The sequence below is a fragment of the Clytia hemisphaerica genome, unplaced genomic scaffold (genome assembly GCF_902728285.1).
Source record: "Clytia hemisphaerica strain Z4C2 unplaced genomic scaffold, Clytia hemisphaerica genome assembly, whole genome shotgun sequence".
Classification (NCBI taxonomy): Eukaryota; Metazoa; Cnidaria; class Hydrozoa; order Leptothecata; family Clytiidae; genus Clytia; species Clytia hemisphaerica.
Window position 1 is genome coordinate 100,427 of NW_027104591.1, and position 19,287 is coordinate 119,713.

Genomic DNA, 19,287 nt, shown 5'->3' on the forward strand with positions numbered 1-19,287 from the left:
AACAAAATAATCATATTGGGTTGAAAATTGTGCCCATTGGAGCCCTAAACGAGCCGTTTTAAGCCAATTTTGGGTAGCAAAATGCTTTTTAAGGCCAATTTTGCAAGTTCATAAACTTTAAACTGATTAAATCACATGCCTGAAATTTTCAGAGATGGAAGTCTTCAATGAAGTCTTTAAAAAGCGAAATGAATTTCAATTTTTTCACTTTTTTCAAAATATCATAATGGCGTCTTCAAAAATCGCTTTTTGGCAAAAAAAATCATATTTATCAAAAAATAGCATTTTTTAAGGCAAGCTTCTACAAACTGAGTTTAAATGCTGACTGAAATTTTTTATGCAGTGATAATATTCTGGAGATACTCCAGGGAAATCAAAATCATATGGGTCTGGGATGCGTCTATGTCCGCCATTATGGAAATAAAATCCCTGCTAAGAGCCATTTTTCAGCCGAAAACCCAAATTTGAACTGGAAAAATCTCAAAAATGACAATAGACATGGGCTCGAATTTTCTTGCAGTGATAGTATTCTGGAAATACTGCAGGAAAATCAAAATCATCTGGGTTTGGGATTTGGGTATATCCACCATTTTGGAATAGAAATTCCTGCTAAAACGCAATATTTCAAGCAAAAATCCCATTTTTGACTGGAAAAATCTTGAAAATGGCAATAAATATGAACCTAAAATCTTTTTGCAGTGATAGCCTTCTGGAAATACTCCAGGGAAATCAAAATCATTTGAGTCTGGGATTTGTTTACATCCACCATTGTGGAAATGAAATTCCTGCTAAAACTGGCTAATATGCAAAATCTCAAGCAAAAACCCAAATTTTGTCTAAAAACTTTCTAGAATGGCAATAGATCTGGGCCCATAATCTTTTTGCAGTGATATTGTTCTGTAAATACTCCAGGGGTAAAAACTATTTAGGTATAAGATGTCTCTGGGAAAACAATTTTTGAATTGAGGCCAGTTTTAAAATGTATATAATATTTCATGCCAAAATCCAATCTGTTTTTGACGGAACAAGTCTTGAGAATGGAAATGTATGTGGGCTATAAAGAATTGTTGAGTGGAATAGAATTGTTGCTATAATTTGTTTCAACTAGTATTTCTAAATTAAAGGATTGTAAATTCATATTCTTTGTTTATGTAACATACAAAATATTTAGTCAATTATGACGTATTGGATGGAAATATGTAGCATTTTAACAGAGATTTCATTTCCACAATGGTGGATGTAAACAAATCCCAGACTCAAATGATTTTGTTTTCCCAGGAGAATTCACAGAATACTATCACTTCAGAGAAATTTGGGTCCATGTCTATTGTCATTTCAGAGCAGTTTTTAGTCAAAAATGGGGTTTTTGCTTGAAATGTTGCATTTTAGCCAGTTTTAGCACATATTTCAATTCCATAATGGCGAACATATCCTTATCCTAAACCCAAAGGATTTTGATTTCCCTGGAGTATTTCCAGAAGGCTATCATTGCAAAAAGATTTTAGGTTCATCTTTATTGCCATTTTCAAGATTTTTCCAGTCAAAAATGGGATTTTTGCTTGAAATATTGGGTTTTAGTAGGAATTTCAATTCTAAAATGGTGGATATACCCAAATCCCAAACCCAGATGATTTTGATTTTCCTGCAGTATTTCCAGAATACTATCACTGCAAGAAAATTCGGGCCCATGTCTATTGTCATTTTAGAGATTTTTCCAGTTCAAATTTGGGTTTTCGCCTGAAAAATGGCTCTTAGCAGGGATTTTATTTCCATAATGGCGGACATAGACGCATCCCAGACCCATATGATTTTGATTTCCCTGGAGTATCTCCAGAATACTATCACTACAAAAAAAATTTCAGTCAGCATTTAAACTCAGTTTGTAGAAGCTTGCCTTAAAAAATGCTATTTTTTGATAAATATGATTTTGTTTTGCTAAAAAGCGATTTTTGAAGACGCCATTATGATATTTTGAAAAAAGTGAAAAACTTGAAATTCATTTTGCTTAAAGACTTCATTGAAGACTTCCATCTCTGAAAATTTCAGGCATGTGATTTAATCAGTTTAAAGTTTATGAACTTGCAAAATTGGCCTTAAAAAGCATTTTGCTTCCCAAAATTGGCTTAAAACGGCTCGTTTAGGGCTCCAATGGGCACAATTTTCAACCCAATATGATTATTTTGTTGTTTCTTCATAAAGTTTAGTAGAGCAAATGAAAAAAATAAGATTTGCAATAGTTTTGACATATTTACAGGCCTGAAAAGGCCAGAAAATGCCATTTTTTCCAATTTTTGCCAGTAGTGCGAATCAGTACCCCCAGGGGGGTTCGACCAATTTTAAACTTCTGACCTTAAAAATTGCGCAGAATGCCTCACAATAGGTTAAATTTTCATAAAAAAACACTACATCTTGAATTTTTTGACTTTGCCCCAAAAATGACTGTTGACGCCCTACCCTACTTTTCAGTTCCTGTAGCCAGTAGTGTGACCCCCTGTATTTCTATTTTAGTCTGCGCGCTTTTTTCAATAGAGATGTCACATGACTCAAATCCCGCAGTCTTATTGGACTAGAGAAAGTAAAAGTGAAATCACGCGATCTGATTGTATGAAACAAAGACAGTGGGAACTGGAACCGAATGGAATTCTCTGGAATTATCATTCTAAAACAAGATAGCGGCGAGAAAAGCACGTCTTTTGCTTTCGATGAAAGGTTGTAAATTCTGGTTGATTGTAAGGTTTTATCTTATCTTATCTCATTTACTTTAATTAGTAGAGGCTTCTTCAATGTTTGGGGAAGGTAAGTCTATAAAAGTTATTTGTTTTTCGGTGGAAAAAAGTGTTTAAGGTATGTTGCACCTTTTTTCCAATTTTTTGTCAAAAAATTTTTTTTCAGTCAAAGTGGAAGAAATGTTACTGGATTTCATTTTGGTAAAATCGCGATCTTAAAATCTTTTTTTGATCCATAGTTATAACCATTTAAATATCAAAACAAAGTTTGTCTTATGATGGATTATTTACTCAAATAATTGTCTCTTTCGGAAACAACAAAGACAAAAGAGAGAATTCAGCTGATGTTTATTCTCACCTCTATTGAATAGTAATATTTTTGACACATTTCACTGATTACTCAAATAAACAGCAATCATTTCGTTAAAAATTTCAAATTGATGTAGAAAAAAACGAAATTTTACCACACCATACTACTGTTAACGAAGTTAAAGTCACCCATAGCATTTAGATATCGACTTCATTCTTTTTTTATGAGATTCCCAAAAGATCAAACTTAAAAAGTGTCTTAGGATTTTATTTCTAACCGATTTTTTTTTCCTCAATTTACAGATAACTGAAAACATCACATTTAAATTTACTTTGTTATCGATATTTTTACAGAATTTAGGATTTAAAGAGTTAGAGTCAATCCCAAAAAAAAATCTCAAGACACTTTTTTAGTTCAATCTATTGGGAACATAGTATAGAAATTATTATTTCAAAATTCAAAAGCTATGGGTGACTTTAACTTCTTTGAAGTAGGTAAGGTTAAAATTCTTAAGATTTTAATTATATCCTGCCCAGTTTTTTAAATTCAGCTGAAACTTTTACCACTAGAAAGAGAATATTATTGGCTTTCAGAAAATATATACTTTTGATATATAAAAATTTGTTGTTCTAAAGATATGATCAATTAAAGAGAATGTGTCAAGAAAGGTGAACACATACCTTAAAAAAGCATTTTTTGTGCTCAAGGTTTATTTTTCTTCGCAAATTTTTGTCTTCAATCTTAAATAGATGAACGAGTATTTGACTGATGGTTATGTTTTTTTCACAGACATATTAAAACTATTCACAGGAACTTGGACCTTTTTACAGAATTTCAAAAAATCTGTTAGTTCTTGAGATATATTGAAAAGCTTAGACATGGGTAGTTCGAGTTCGTTTTTCGCGTTCCCAAACCAAACGCACATGGATCGGTGTTAGGGCTATGCATGTTAGAGCCACTGGTGCAAGTTACCCGAAAAAAAATTTAATTGAACTCTAAGATTTTTTAAAAGATTGTGAGTAGTATTTGTTTAAGTTCGATCAATGGGTTTCGGTTCGATCAGTTCGATAAACCAATTTTGTTCGACAAGTTTGTGCTGTTCCGCCACCGTATATTAGCTTTTTTTCAAAGCCAAATTTGGAATGTAAATCAGGAAATTACTTCCGATAACAGATTACACACTTTTCCTGTATCCTTTTAGCGCCAGAGCCGTTTTGTTGGGGTGTAGTATTCCGCCACTCGGCCGTGCGCACCTCATGTGATTACATTTACCGCTGGGTGAGCCTCTATATATTAGCGAGTTCAGAGATATTTCATTATTGCTAACCACTACATAGGGTGCGCACTCATCGAGGTTTTTGGCGCGGAACAACACGCATTGTTCCAAAAGGCAAAACAATTTATATATGTCTGAGACTTTAGTACTGACCCCCCTGGTCCAGGTCCTCATCATTCGCCATCTAAATATTCAAAACAGTATTCCTTACAATTCAAACCTTTGTTTAATTAATGTCAAATTAAGGTATTATTGTTAATAATACTAGGTTTATAATATAATTAACTTATGTTGTGGAATTTGTAAGAAAAATACTGTGAGTGGTCTTAAATCCGACAGCCCTGCCTAAATCCGATGGGGTCTTTCAAAGATACAAACTAAAATAATAACAAACTTTTTGCTGTGACGCAATGAATATACCAAAGTGTCAACTAAACTGAGAGATTTGATAAACTGCACCAATTGAACCAAAACATTAATTGCTTCTTATACAAAACATAATTTTTTATTACAAAATTGTTAACGTTTTAAACACGAGCAACTGATTCAGAATAATAGAGTTAATTATTTTTACAACTCCCACTTTTTTTGTCACATTAATTGACATCTTGACAAATTAGTCATCTTGTTATAGATGTTTTGTTTCAAGAGTTCTTGCAATATAGTTTATTGTTCAACTTGGAGAGGGAATGTTTGTAAACATAGATTTCTTTCATAGCTGTTATTTGGGGGGTCGGATTTAGGCAGGGCTGTCGGATTTAGGACCACTCACGGTATTGTTGCGACTTTACTGTAGAATGTAGAAATTCATTGTTTATTGCCCTTGCTTTTATCAGATCAGTTGATATAATAAGGCTTCTCATGACATAACAATGAAAGAGGCTAAAAAAGAAACCAAGAAAAAGAATGTAAATAAAGATAAAAGAGGAAAAGGAAAGGGTGTCAAAAATGGGAAGGTAATCAAAACAAAGGACAAGATCAATCAAACTTCTAAAGTTCAATTGCCTGATTCCAATTGGAAAAAGTTTTTGGCTGAGCAAAAGAATATTGATAAAAAAGTTGTTAAAAAAAGACCGAGAAAGTCATTTTCAAAGAAAGAACCACAAAAGGAAACAAATGATGCAGCGTGGCTTGATGATGTAGATCCACTGCTACTTGAGCAAGAGTGTGGTGTCAAGTTGAACAAAGAAACAACATCTAAGAAAGATTCTACAGTGGAAAATGTCTCAATATCCTCTACCTCGCATTTGAAAGATGAGACTGTGGTTGATGACCCAGAGAAAATGACAAAATATGTAGCACTTGATTGTGAGATGGTGGGTGTTGGTCTTAATGGTGAGGAAAATGCGTTAGCAAGAGTTTCTCTTGTCAATAGTAATTGTGAATGCATTTATGATAAATTTGTGAAACCAGCAGAAAAAGTGGTCGATTATAGAACACATGTGAGTGGTATTCGACCTTCTGATGTGAAGGATGCTCCTAGTTATGAGCTAGTACAAAAAGAAGTTTCAGATATTTTAAAGGACCGTATTTTAGTTGGACATGCGTTGCATAATGATCTGAAATGTTTGATGTTAGGTCATTCAAAAAGACAAATCAGAGATACTTCAAAATATAAACCTTTTCATAAACTAATGCAAACAAAGCGACCTGCTCTACGGAAACTTGTTGCTAAAATTCTCCACGAAGAGATCCAATCAGGAGAACACAGCAGTGTTATTGATGCCAAAGCAACTATGAAAATCTTCAAGTTGTACAGAAAAGAATGGGAAAAAGCTATTTACTCCAAAAAAGCAAAAGAAGAAATGAAAGAGATTTTTATTGGGAAAAAAGATCCATCTGCAAGAAAAAAGAGGAGGTTTAGTAAAAATAGAAGATTTCGTAATAAATAGGGGTTATGGATGTTGCTTTTATTTTACTAATTTTTTTATACTCAATCTTACAATAAATAAATTGAAACCTTAAAAGTTACTTTTCCCCATTTCTTGGACATCCTTTTTGTTATTTGAGAAAGTTTGAAGGCCCGTCTGTTCAGTTCAGCACAGGATACCGTATTTGGAAATGTTAAGATACTGAAAGAAGGTACTACAGTCTTTTTTTGTTTCTAATGATAAACTCTTTTAGCATGTTTAATTTTGTCTACTCCTACATCCTTCTTCTTTCAACCTTCTAATAATTACTAAAGTTTTCTTGGATTTTGCTTTAAATTTTCAAAATTTCAATTCTTTTGTTCATTTTAAATACTGCAGAAAAAAACTACAAAAATATGTCAAGTACAGAAAAAACACAAACGCTTCTGGACAATGTAGATTTGACTGGTCAACAACCGATATACAGTCAGAAAGTGATTGAAAAGACGATTGAAGTTCATAACCTTGATGGTGAGGATGTGACGATGAATAGTCCAATCAGGGAATCGCCACCCTGTTCCTCCAAAACCATCATTGACCGTAGATTAAGGTTTGTTTTATTTATAAAGACTTTTTTGACTCCTTACAAAGCATTTTGGTTTTATTTTTAAGAACAATTTGTTTTATATCCAGTATTATATTCCAGTGTATATATTTCTCCCCAGTTTTTCTGCTCCTAGATAATGTCATTGAAAATAGGATCGCTCCTGTTACTGTACAGTGTATCTGGAAAGAGATACTTATGCCAGAAAAGCTTGTGAAATATCCTTCTTATGAATTGTTTATAGGAAATGTGAAATTTGTTTGGAGGAACTTTGCAAATACACATGCCCAGGATGCAAAATAAAAACTTGCTGGTAAGAATTCAAGTCATTATATTATTCTAAAATCTTTTATTCTATTTCAATTCAAGTAAATTATTTTTGTACTTAATGCCACCAAGGAACTTGAATAAAACTTTTATTTAATGATGTCATGAGAAAAAGGAGAATAAATCAAAGCCTACATCATTCTTCTTTCAGCCTTTCGTGTGTTGAAAAACATAAAAAAATGACCGGATGTATTGGTCGAAGAGACAAAACAGCTTTTGTTGCCAAATCACAATTCAATAATTTTCATTTACTCAACGGTAAGCTCAGCCAAATCTTATAGAAATAATTTTAAACGCATCTTGTAGCTTTTTATTTAGACATGCTGAAGTACACAAGGCTTGTACTGTATTTCTCACCTACTAATCCATGTTAGAGTTTATCCCAGCATAAAGAATTATGGAAATCGTTGGTTGCAGTACCAGTACCAGTACATAGTGTGTACCAGAATAGTGGGGGGGGGGGTTTGGTGTTTTGGGTCGAAAAAGGTGGGATTTAGAAATTAGGTGGGAGAAACAAGTTAGGGTGGGGATTATTTTTTATTAGGTGGGATTTTTGGTGCTTTGGTAAAAGTTAATGTTAGTTTTTTCTCATTTCCAATTCAATTATAATTTTTTCTAAATTTTATATTCTATAAATTATTCTTTTACTATAGGTACTAAACTTTTCTCCTTTTTATTATTATACTGCAAGAATTTTTGTTTCGATTCTCGAAATAGTATATTTTTTTGTGGGGATAGCATTTTTAGCTGGGATCCGAGAGTCTGGATTGAGGGTGAGAGTTTTAGGGCTAGGTGGGACCTGAATTTTTAGGTGGGACCTGGAACCCTCTTGCACACTATGTCAGTATTATGTTTAAAATTTTCCTTGTATGTTTGAGCAGGTTTGAGTAAAAAAACTTTTTGTAGTGCACTTTTTGCTCAGAATATATAATGTTATCAACCATTTATTTTGAAATAAAAAATCGTTCATTTTCACACTCACTGCTCCGTTACAATTCGCCATAACCTCAGTTTTCAGCTCACAAAATTTATGCCGGTGTAGCAGTAAATTAGGATTTAATTTCCTGAGATATTACGAATTCATAGGTCCTAAGGAATGCCTCCTTGCACAAATGATACAGTAATAAGCAAGTAGAGAAGACTAAGCTGCTCTTTCTTTTTTATTAGATTACAGATTTTTGGAAGAAGCAGGAAGGTTGAGCGATAATGCAAAACGAGATTACAAAGTGCGACCTACATTGAAACCACAGAAGAAGGTTTGCTTTTTTTTAACAATTTGTATTCCAGCAAGTGATGGGAAAGAAAATAATTTAGTTTGAATGCCAATCAAGCCATGTTTCTTTCGAACAACTTTTCTACATTGCTAAATTTCGAGACAAAAATCGTTAGACAAGGCTAGGGGGCTGAGGATATAACATTTTTTGGAAATTTACCCCTATAATACACGCTTTTTTTTTTATAAGAATAGTGTACTTTGGTTGAGGGTGAGCATTATTCTTATTTTTCTATTGTTCTAAACAATAGGCCTATTGTTTTAAACCCGAAATCTCACCCTGATATTCTTATAGAAGTTATTCTTATAAAAGAAAAAGCGTGTAAGCCTTTGCGGACTCTAAAACACCCGATTTCTTAGAAAAATAGACAAAAATACTCCCAAAACGGTGAAAAGAATATGTTAAGAATATTTTTAGGCTTAAAAGTCAAAAAGTTAAGAACATCCAAAGGCTTAAAAAATTTTGGATGTTCTTATTTAAAGAAAAGCGTGTACATCTATTCTTTTGCATTGTGATCTGTAAATGATACCCTCAGAATCAACTGAACCCTTTTTTACAACATTGTTTTGTGGTTTTCAGGAACAGATATTAACGAGGAACGCAAGTAAAAGTGGAGTGAATCTGTACCGAATGGCAAAAGGCATGAAGCGTTGGAAAGAAAATAGGAGTTATTATAATATCAAGTATGTTCATTACTAGCTGAAATTATAGAGGACAAAAGTCGGGAAAAAGGGTTGGGGTAAAACACGATGACCTCGGGACCTGTCGGGACACTTTTCCCATTTTTTTTAGAAATTCGAACTTCCCAGAAAAATCCCTGGAAAAGACATGCTCTTCCATTGTATAAAGAACTGTAGGGGAGGTAAACGGGTTAAAATTTGAAAGGATTCTGTTCGAACAGAACTTAAGAAAAGTAAAATAAACCAACTTCCTTTCAATAAAGGTAATTTTTGCAAGAAAGGGGTTTTTTACCCCGATGCGAAACGATGAAGAGCAAGTTGTATTTTCCCTGTTTTGACAGTTCGTCTACCCGAAAAGAGAATCTCTGTATTTTGAGTGTGATTTTAATACACGGGTTTCGAATTAAATCTGGCGCGAGAGAAAAAATCAAGTAAATAAAAGGAGCGATAAGGGGAAATGCCTTATAAAAGGTTGATAGATTTCCTTTCTTCTCTTTTGAAAGCCAGGTGTTCATTCAAAAGATGTTTTTCTATTTTAAATTCAATAAAAGAAATATGATTAAACGATTGACTTTTTATTTTTTTTATTTTAATGTTTTTTGTTTTCATAATGACCCATAAAGTCTGTCAAAATGGAAAAATGAGCTAAAATTGCTTGATACACGGCCAATTTTCGTTCTGTTTACTTGATATTTTTCGTGCAAATTTACATGGGATCAAAGCTAAAGCTAAGCAAAAATTTAATTCGAAACCCGTGTATTGAGTGTAAAAATTTTGAGCTGGGTCTGGGATTAACCCTCCCCCCTCAACATTTTCCTTATAAGCGAGTTTATGTATTTGCAATTTTGAGGTCGGTAGAATGGCTGAAGCGATTTGGAAAAACCCGCTGTTCTGACCCGCAAAATTGAGGACGGTAAAAGAGCTGATTTACTGTCGTCCTCAGTCAGTTAGGCTGTAGACAAATTAGAACCTTACCGTCTCCGTCGTAGAATAACACACATACATAAACTTGGTACTAAGCCATTTCTTTCCACTGTCTTTTTTCCTTTCACATAGTGTGCAAGGGGGTTCCAGGTCCCACCTGAAAATTCAGGTCCCACCTTATCCTAAAATTCCCACCTTCAGCCCAGACTCCCAGATCCCAGCTAAAAACAAAAAAATATACTAATTCGAGGAACAAAACAAAATTTCTTTACCGTAATATGAAGATGCAATATATTACATATGATATATTAATATGTCTATTATATACATTTAAAAAGCAGATATATTAAGGCTCTCTGCAGCTTATGCAAAATAAAAGCAGCTCTATCTATCTAATTTTACTTTTTCCAAAACACCCAAAGTCCCACCTAAAGAAATTAACTCCCACCTTAACTTGTTTCTCCCACCTAAAACCTGGAAAACCCCAAATCCCACCTGAAAAATTTCGACCCAAATCAGCAAAAGCCCCCCCACTATTCTGGGGGGGGTGCACACTATGTTTCATGTGTTATTAACGGCAAACAAATTCCCGAACTTTTGTTTCAGAAAAGCGTTGAGTCTACGATAATACCTGAAGAAATGTAATATCTATGGAGCAAAAATTATTTTTGTCAAGAGGTTTTTTTTCTTTCTAGAGAACAGACCTTGTTCTGGACGATGAAATTGATTTTCGATGGTATCAAAGAACCAATATTGACAAAGTGAGTACCCAGAGCCTACTAGATAGAACATTGGACTCTTTAATTATGTTTTATCACATTTGTGATTTGCTCCTTGACTGTAGAGGTTGTGGGATGAGCAATATACGAATATAAAGGACGGAGTATATTTCAAAAGAAAGCTATTATTACACCTACATGTTTCTTTTAATAAGCATTGGTGTGCTTATATAAGCATATCTAGGCTCATATATGGCAAAAATTTAATTCAGCTTTGTAAATCTCTCGGTCTAAGCATTTCCGAGCCAGCTTTTGGATTTTTGTATGCTTAAAAAAAACATGTATGTCAAAAAGCGAGTCTTTAAGTCTTCTTAGATAAAGTAACCAATAACGAAACACTAGCAACCCGTCCCTTTCCATGTGATCGAATGTCATTCCTAAAAATCGATTTGATATTGTTTTATTTTAGGCAAGCAGAGACGCTGACATTCAAAGAACTTTTATCGAAATATATCGGTGAAGAACAAGGACTTGATGTCAACAAAGAAAAGTAAGATTTCTGGGGAAGTACAGTAACACAAGTATAAATTGCTTTTTAAGAGGTTTGTGGTCTTAAAAAAGACCGTTTTTTCTCCAAGGCGCATCTATTTGCTGCTGGTGTATTTCGTGACAGCTTTTGTTCCTTCTGAGACAGCATGTTTAGCCAACTCTCCTGGAAGCAAGAGACGAACTGATGTTTGAACTTCACGAGAACCCATCGTGCTTCTCTTGTTTTGAATGCAAAGTCTTGATGCTTGACCAGCCAATCGTTCGAAGATGTCGTTGACGAAAGAGTTCATGATGCTCATGGATTTGCTTGAGATTCCAACATCAGGGTGAACTTGTTTCAAAACCTTGTAGATGTACATGGTGTAAGACTCACGTCTTTTGCTTCTTCGTTTGTTGGTTTTAGATCCAGGTTTGCGTCCTCGTTTACCACCCTTTGCAGCTTTCTTCGGGCTTGCAGCTCTTGAACCAGCTTTTCTTGGACTTCCTGCCATTGTTGATTAGTTGATGAACGTTGATCTAACTTTGATTACGAGTCGAAGTCGATGATACCACTAATTTATGATATCAGTTTCTGAACTTTACCCTTAATTTATATGAAAGAAAAAGGATAAACAAACGTTCGAAATGACATATTCGAACGTTCGAAAAGACTCCTTTCACGTCCGCAATTCTCGAAAATGGATAACTTGACGTTCGATTTACTCAAAACATTCGAATTCTAAATTTAAAAAAGATGCTTACTTTTACGTCCGCTAATAAGTAGGCATCCCATTTTCAAGCATTCGAATGTTTTGTAAACAAAGTTAGGAAATGGCCACCGTACTAACCGTACGTACGTACACGTTATGGTGAGCAAATAAGAACTTACATTAAAAATCAATAAAACAGTTTTTTTTTCACACCGTTTATGACCTGGTTTTTTTCGACAACTGTATTTCGTTTTTTCTTTCGATGGTTGCAATATACATCGAACATTTGTCTAAATGTAAAATGGTTTTCAATCACCAACCAGTAATTTTGGATTGTGTTTTTGATGCTCATTTTTAGATAGAACTTTCTTTTTACTTGCATACATTCAGGTATTTGAAGCACATGATACACTTCAAGAATAAAGCACTAAAAGTCTTTTTCAAACAAGAAATCGACCCTGGCTCCGAAAATTTACGGTAAATATTTTATGTTCTTATCTGTAATTGTATCGTACATGATTCAGAGACAGTAAGTGTAAACTAGCCCGGGGGCTTTTTGATAGACTTGGTGGCGCTTATAAAAGTGGCCCGTCGTAATATGGTGAACTTTATTTTTGGGTTTTGCTTGTGCACACAGCAAATCCATACCACTAGATCCAGTCCCTTTTTAGGAGAAAAACACGAGAGAATAATTAATAGCTAAGTGACCATTTTCTTTCAAAGTTGGGATGTATTATGTGTTTTTATGATAGTTTTTTAAATTCTAATGTTGTTTTTGAAATATAATTTATCGTTTCGCAGCGTTTCGGTGTTTTCATATAACTTTCGAAAACAAAAGTGGAAATTTTGATAATTACGGACTCCCCTACTGTAGTCTACTTCACTGGACTTGGGCGCTATTACATTCAAAATCATCAGAAAATAAAGTTCAGTCAGAACTAGAATCTTAATGTATTTCCATGTTGTATTGTTTAGCTTCGCCGAGATGAATATTGAAGGAACAATCAAAGATGGTCTGCAGAGTAAATCCATACTGGAGTATCCTGTCTTCTATCTCGTCCTCGCAGAAAACGTCCAACAGTTTCGTGAAGAACCCTACCTGCAAGGTATAAAACACGTTTTTTATCTTGGATAGTATTCTTACTTTTTTAGGGAAGATCATTCTTAACGTTATGATCTAACCTAGATTTAACACACAACTAAACGCTAAAGCATAAAATGGCATTTCTGTAAGATAATTGTCAATCTACAGGTTAAAATGCTCTAAAAGTGGAATACACCTTTCCCGTAATTCGTAAAACTAATGCGCGCGCATTAGTTTGATGCTCTCCGCCGTTTGGTCTCTGGAGGTAAACAAACCTGTTTTTGCCTGCGTTTCCTTAGGGAAAGTTGGTTTTTTGAGCTTTTCTTAAGTTCTGTCGAACAAAATCCCCTCAAATTTTAGTATGTTCAATCTATTCATGATATTATACCACCCTGAAAATCTTTTGCCAAAAGAAGATCGCTATCAAAAGTTAGAAGCTGAAAACCCACTTTCCCTAACCCCTCGCAGGCGTTCATTTACCTCCCAAACAATTTTATACACATCGGTGGAGTGCACATTATCCCGGGCCATTTCTGAGAAGTTTGAATTACGGGAAAGTTGTATTCTTAGGTTCAGTTGCCAAATCCATGATGAAAACGTCGCGATATTCCTAGCATATTCTTGATTTTTTGCCAATTTCATCATGAACCGTCATGAACATTTTTATTGTGTCTCACAGGCACATTAGGATAAAAATGTGATCCTCGACTAAAAAATTTAATCAGTACGTCAACTTTCAATTCAGTTCCAGCGAGTGATAGCGACGAGGAAGAAGTAATTGAAGAGAAAACACAACAACAACAACTACGGCACAATATGAATCCTTTCAACAACACTATCATCAAACAAGAAAAACACAGTGACGACGAATCAGACGATGACGTCACAAGACCTGTTGCTAAGCAACGTAGACTTGATGTCACGTGACAATAACGTCGTGAGTCATTGTTATTGTAATTGTTGGTTTATTTTTTTTACTTGATGGTAATTAATATGGTAAATAAGAGTTTAAACTGAAGAGTTCCAAAAATGAATTTCTAACGAGAAAATGTTATTTCGTTTTTACCCTTAACACGACCTCTTTTTTTTTTAATTTGATTATTTCGCTCGATAGTGCTCGTGAACGTGCATGCCAGAAAAAAATTTTGAACTCTGCCGACTTTTTTATCCGGCCGAACCGGGCTCTTTGAAATAGTGAGAAAAAATGACAACGACTTGCAATCAAATAGGAAAAACTAAGGTTATTTAGACTTTCTTAAATTTTTCTCAGTTCTTGGTTATGACATTGAAAGTCTTTAAAACAGCTTTGAATTTCGCCTGAAAACCAAAAAGAGGGATATCCCAAGAATATCAACTTAGTGGACCTTGATTGATTGAAAACGGTTTCACACATTTCCAGGACTCTCAATTTCGACCGTGTCTTGTATGAATAATGAATTTTTCTGTAATTTGCATTTTTCAGTCTAAAGATTCTTGAAAATTTATATATTATGTATTACAAAGTTTCATAATATAAGTGAGAAAGCTAATTCAGGTTTGCGCCACTCTTGTTTATTGATATAATCAAAATTCTGGTGTGGCTGAATGTTCTGAGGTTACAGATCGTTTTCATCTTCTGAATCCTGCACGATGTTGAGATTGTTTGGTGGGTTTAATCTTAAAACGTTCGGTGGTCTCCAAATGAGTTTCTCATGGTACGCAAAATGTGATTCCTTTCTTATTTGTTCTCTCGTTTCATCTTCTGAGCTCTTATCGAATCTCTCCAAGACTGCTTCAATCCGAAGCCGTTCTTCTTTTCCGCTCACAGTTTGTTCGAAAGTGACGTAATGTTTCTCTGTGTACTCGATCGGACCATCGAGTCGAGTTGCGGATAGCATCATAGGCTCGCTGTCCCATCCATGTGTCATTGGTATAGAAAAATAATGTAGAAATTCGAAAGCTCCAAGAATAATGTTATTTGTTGGAAACCACAAGAAACCTCGACCTGGTTTGGAAACACGCCAGCGTTTGTTCAACATCACTTTCTGGGAAGGTGCTTTGATCCATGTCTCATCCTTCTTCAACTCGTTAGCCTCATTCCGAATGGAATTGCGCAATCCTCTATCTGTCTCCCAAGCTTTCTTAAGTAGTTTGAACAAAGTTGATTTCTCCATCTTTTCTAGATAGTGTTTGCTTTCTTTGAACGTCACTACGGACCTGAAGCCTTTCTTCTTCAATTCTTGTGTTGTACTCCACATTTTATATCTGTTATCTAAAAACGAAATAGAGAAAAATTGAATATTGCAAAATTATTTGAACTCTGGCCATTTTTCACACTGGCCTTTTCTCGAATGAAATTCAATTTTACTCGGGTTTGATCAACACAGATTCGACTTTCAATGTGCTCGCTTTTAATGTACTGTATTGCGAAGCAGAAAAATCATCGCTGACCATTCATTACCTTGATTATTATCGTGACCGTCATTTAATTTTTGTCGATAACCTGCCGGATATTCTTTAATAACATGCGAAGGTGTGAAATACTTCATCTCAAAGGAAGCGATATCAAATTGAAATACAGAGGTTTTAACATTAATTTTCTTGACATTTTGCAGCTGCAAGTTTTTCATTGTAATTATATCGTTTAAATTACTCATTAGTTTTTCTTTGAATTAATCACCCCTCTGATCTCACCGCTAATTTTTTCGAGCGCTTTTAAGAAAGAAGGCATGGCATCCTTAACCCCCGAGACTTACATGATCCCATTGATTTTTGCGCACCTTTAATTTTTTGATTTTCGCGTACCTCTTGAAAAAAGACTTTAGTCCACCCTTTATTTTCACACAAAAACAAAATTATATTGAGACAGGCTCTAGTCACCCTTTCATTTTCACACTAAAACAAAATTCGTGCAAAATTATTAGGATCAGTCAACTTAGAATTTTTCGAAACAAAATTCGACAAAAAAAACACCTTTTCTGATTTTGAGATAAATTAACAACGTCATTCATCATTTCTTTTGATAGTTCCACTCTGGAATATCTTTATTTTTTGCAGCTACACGTTTTTTTTTATAATAAAAAACTAAATAAGAACATAAGGCTTCGATGCGGATTTTTTTCCGTCAACGGACGAAGACCTGATTTAACGGCCGAAGACCTGATTTAACGGCCGAAGACCTGAATCAACAGCCGAAGACCTGATTTAACGGCCGAAGACCTGAATCAACGGCCGAAGACCTGATTTAACGGCCGAAGACCTGATTTAGCAAATCACCGGCCGAATACCTGATAGATAAGTTAGGGTCAGTTAAAGTAGCTTGAACCACTCGTCAAGGCATCAGTTGCGATGGTCCAGTGGTTCGTGCAGTGGTATCGAAGACGAAAGATGGGTAGTTCGAGACGAGTTATTGGCATTAATTTTCATTCTTTTTAGTTTTAATTTTCATTCTTTTTAGTTTAAAATCATTTGTTTTCAATACTATTTCCCATTGAAAAATCATATAAAAATCTTGATTGAATTCATAAAAAAGATTAATAACAAATTTCCACAATTCATTTTCTTCATGTCTTCGGCCGTTAAAAAATATTCGACCGCTGCATCAAGTCTCCAGTTTTTAATTCAGGTCTTCGGCCGCTAATTTAGGTCTGCGTGCGTTGGCGGAAAAAAAATCTACCGCTTCGATGGCCAAAATGTTAAGAACTTACCGTGTAATGCTGCAATTTACTATCCCCCCTTTTCACGTTTTTAACGAGAACACCCAAAATTTTTGCATCTTTTTGCATTTTCTAAGAATTTACTTTTGGTTTTTACTAAAAGGTGATATTATCAAGATTTGGCACAGAAAGAGTTCAAAACTTTGTCTTTGTCTTATCAAGTACCTTTTCACAAATGGTTTAAACTCGAACAAACCTACAAGGCGGGCGTACGGGCCTTCGTAATACCGATATACCGATCACTTTTTCTCTCAATTACAGATATACCGATAAATTTTTCGTTCAAATACCGATACCGATCAATTTTTCCCAATTTTTCAGGTACTTATCTCCCGGAGGGGGTACTTAGGCAAATATGGGTGCTGGGTATGTGTGGACGATAAAGGTTGGGTTTGTCACCATCCAAAGTCTCTATGAGCCCTATGACGTTTACCAAACAGTAGCGTGGTGGGTAGATCAAGGATGGGCAGGCAAAAGTAGAATTTTAGCTTAAGGCGCCTTGTATGCTTATTCTGGCGCCTATTTTTTGGTTGCATTCGTATACCAAAAATTGAAGTTAAAAATCAGGTCATTTTGGAAACATTTAGGAAATGCGAGCGAAGCGAGCAAGAAAAAATTGCGACATTGCTCATCGAGATGGATTGAGTAAAGCCAATTACAGTATAATGACATTGAACAAAATTTTTGACAAAAAAAGAACAAAAAACACAACCATGGTCATGCTTTGACGCGAGCCAAAATTTTTTCCAAAACAGAGCTTAAATTTGACCAAAAGTTTAGCAAGATGCTAAAAATTGAAAGGCGAAATTTTCGAGTTGACCACCTCTGGCAAATTAAAAAATTGCTGAGTTTTTTCCACCGTGTAAAAATAAAATAGATCTTTTTTACAGTGAATTAATGATTTTTTACAGGCTTTTTAGTACTTGAATTTGATGCAGTATCTTTTTAAAATGAACAGGTTAATTATTTGAGATATACCTTGAATTTCTCGAAATTTCTCGTGGAAAAAGGTTCAGGCGAGATATTTTTTTAAAACGTACCATTAGAGAAATTACACGGGGGTAAATCAAAAATCACGGTATAATTTGGGGTGATTTTTTTTTAGTTTTTCCCGTGGTTGTTTTAACGTTCACCTAACGTCCATTGAACGTTAGATGGACGTTGAAACAACGTTGTGTATGGCGTCAGATCAGTGTCAAAAGTCAAAACGGCAATTCGGAAAGGCAGTTTGGCAATCCGGAAAGGCAGTTTGGCAATCCGGAAAGGCAGTTTGGCAATTCGGAAAGGCAGTTTGGCAATTCGGAAAGGCAGTTTGGCAAAAGAACAGTTTCATCCTTAGAAAATTTTAGCTGATTGCTCATTTTACTCTCTTTAGAATATTTTTAGGGATTAGTTTTAAGAGAAAACATCCATTAAAACACCCCTGTCTCAGTGCCCCGGTGTAACCTTTTTCCTCAGTGGGGATGAAAATTTCTATCGAAATCCCAATGGGGATAGAAAATCTATTGTTTCCAGCTCAAAAATTCCAGTGGGATGGTTTTGGAGTGCAACTTTTTCCATTCAATTTTCAATGGGGATAAAATCTTAGAGCAATTTCCCAGTGGGGTTGAAATCGCAGGGTATTTTTTCCACCGGGGACGATTTTTTGGCCTATTTTTCCACCGGGTCTGGGGGGTCCACTGGGTCTGTGACACAGGGGTGTATTAAAAGTGAAAATAAAAGGTGGTGTTTAAATAGGAGATACCTGATCTACACAATCAAAGACAAAACTTCTGATTAAAATGAGCGAGAAGTGAAACATACAAACCTTTATCTACTCACACCCCTGTCTTAGTGCCCCGGTGGAAATTTTTCTCTCGGTGGGGATAAAAATTTCTATTGAAATCCCAATGGGGATAGAAAATCTATTGTTTCCAGCTCAAAATTTCCAGTGGGGATGGTTTTGGAGTGTAATTTTTTTCATTTAATTTCCAATGGGGATAAAATCATAGACCAATTTCCCAGTGGGGTTGAAATCGCAGGGTATTTTTTTCACCGGGGACGATTTTTTGGCCTATTTTTCCACCGGGTTGGGGGGGTCCACCGGGTCTGTGACACAGTGTCTACTCGAGCTCTTTTCTTTGGCCTGCTGTTAGCTGGAGAACCCTTTTGTGCTCTTTTGTTGTACAGGACTTCCTCTTTGTTGCTGGCTCTTGCCACCCTTTTCACTTTGAGGCTCTGTAAAAACAAATATGGTTAAAAAGATTATGAAATGATTAAGAGGGATATGAATGATAAAAGTACAACGAATGTTGGATGATTATTGAATGACTCTCCTGGAGTGAACAATACTTTAGCAACTGGCACCTGCTGAGGTTCGAAAAATGGAACCTATGTGGGACTTTTTCAACAACTTTGCCGAAATTTGCAAAAAATTGGCAGATCAAATCAGCAAGTGCTGTGAAAAATATGATCAAAAGTTGATCAAGGATTTCACGAACTCACAACGAGGAGCATCAGATAAATTGTAACCTGAGATCAGATTATGAATGTTTTCTGCACACCACGCTGAAGCTCTAAAGGGATGTGTGAAAACAAACA

The 19,287-nt window shown here is 35.0% G+C and overlaps 3 protein-coding genes across 3 annotated transcripts; 2 read left to right on the top strand and 1 right to left on the bottom strand.

Annotated features, from left to right (window-relative positions):
• The first annotated feature begins 4,952 nt into the window (after window positions 1–4,952).
• LOC136823643 (uncharacterized) lies at window positions 4,953–6,279 on the top strand. The gene has a single exon (XM_067079822.1). It carries the CDS (start codon window positions 5,185–5,187, stop codon window positions 6,202–6,204), a length of 1,020 nt encoding a protein of 339 aa, XP_066935923.1. The 5' UTR covers window positions 4,953–5,184; the 3' UTR covers window positions 6,205–6,279.
• Window positions 6,280–6,547: 268 nt separating this feature from the next.
• LOC136823629 (box C/D snoRNA protein 1-like) lies at window positions 6,548–14,046 on the top strand. Its single transcript, XM_067079806.1, has 10 exons — window positions 6,548–6,772; window positions 7,011–7,079; window positions 7,245–7,351; window positions 8,261–8,349; window positions 8,947–9,050; window positions 10,667–10,732; window positions 11,160–11,240; window positions 12,319–12,405; window positions 12,904–13,034; window positions 13,758–14,046. The coding sequence occupies exons 1-10, from the start codon at window positions 6,579–6,581 to the stop codon at window positions 13,937–13,939; spliced, it is 1,110 nt and encodes a 369-aa protein (XP_066935907.1). The 5' UTR covers window positions 6,548–6,578; the 3' UTR covers window positions 13,940–14,046.
• On the bottom strand, window positions 11,249–11,780 carry LOC136823630 (histone H2B.2, sperm-like). The gene has a single exon (XM_067079807.1). It carries the CDS (start codon window positions 11,728–11,730, stop codon window positions 11,335–11,337), a length of 396 nt encoding a protein of 131 aa, XP_066935908.1. The 5' UTR covers window positions 11,731–11,780; the 3' UTR covers window positions 11,249–11,334.
• Window positions 14,047–19,287: the final 5,241 nt, after the last annotated feature.

Bases quoted from the DNA above. Each gene is read 5' to 3' on its own strand.
- LOC136823643 (XM_067079822.1), top strand. From the start codon at position 5,185: ATGAAAGAGGCTAAAAAAGAAACCAAGAAAAAGAATGTAAATAAAGAT.
- LOC136823629 (XM_067079806.1), top strand. From the start codon at position 6,579: ATGTCAAGTACAGAAAAAACACAAACGCTTCTGGACAATGTAGATTTG. The intron at 6,773-7,010 runs GTTTGTTTTATT...AATTGTTTATAG, and splicing joins ATCATTGACCGTAGATTAAG to GAAATGTGAAATTTGTTTGG. The intron at 12,406-12,903 runs GTAAATATTTTA...TGTATTGTTTAG, and splicing joins CCTGGCTCCGAAAATTTACG to CTTCGCCGAGATGAATATTG.
- LOC136823630 (XM_067079807.1), bottom strand. From the start codon at position 11,730: ATGGCAGGAAGTCCAAGAAAAGCTGGTTCAAGAGCTGCAAGCCCGAAG.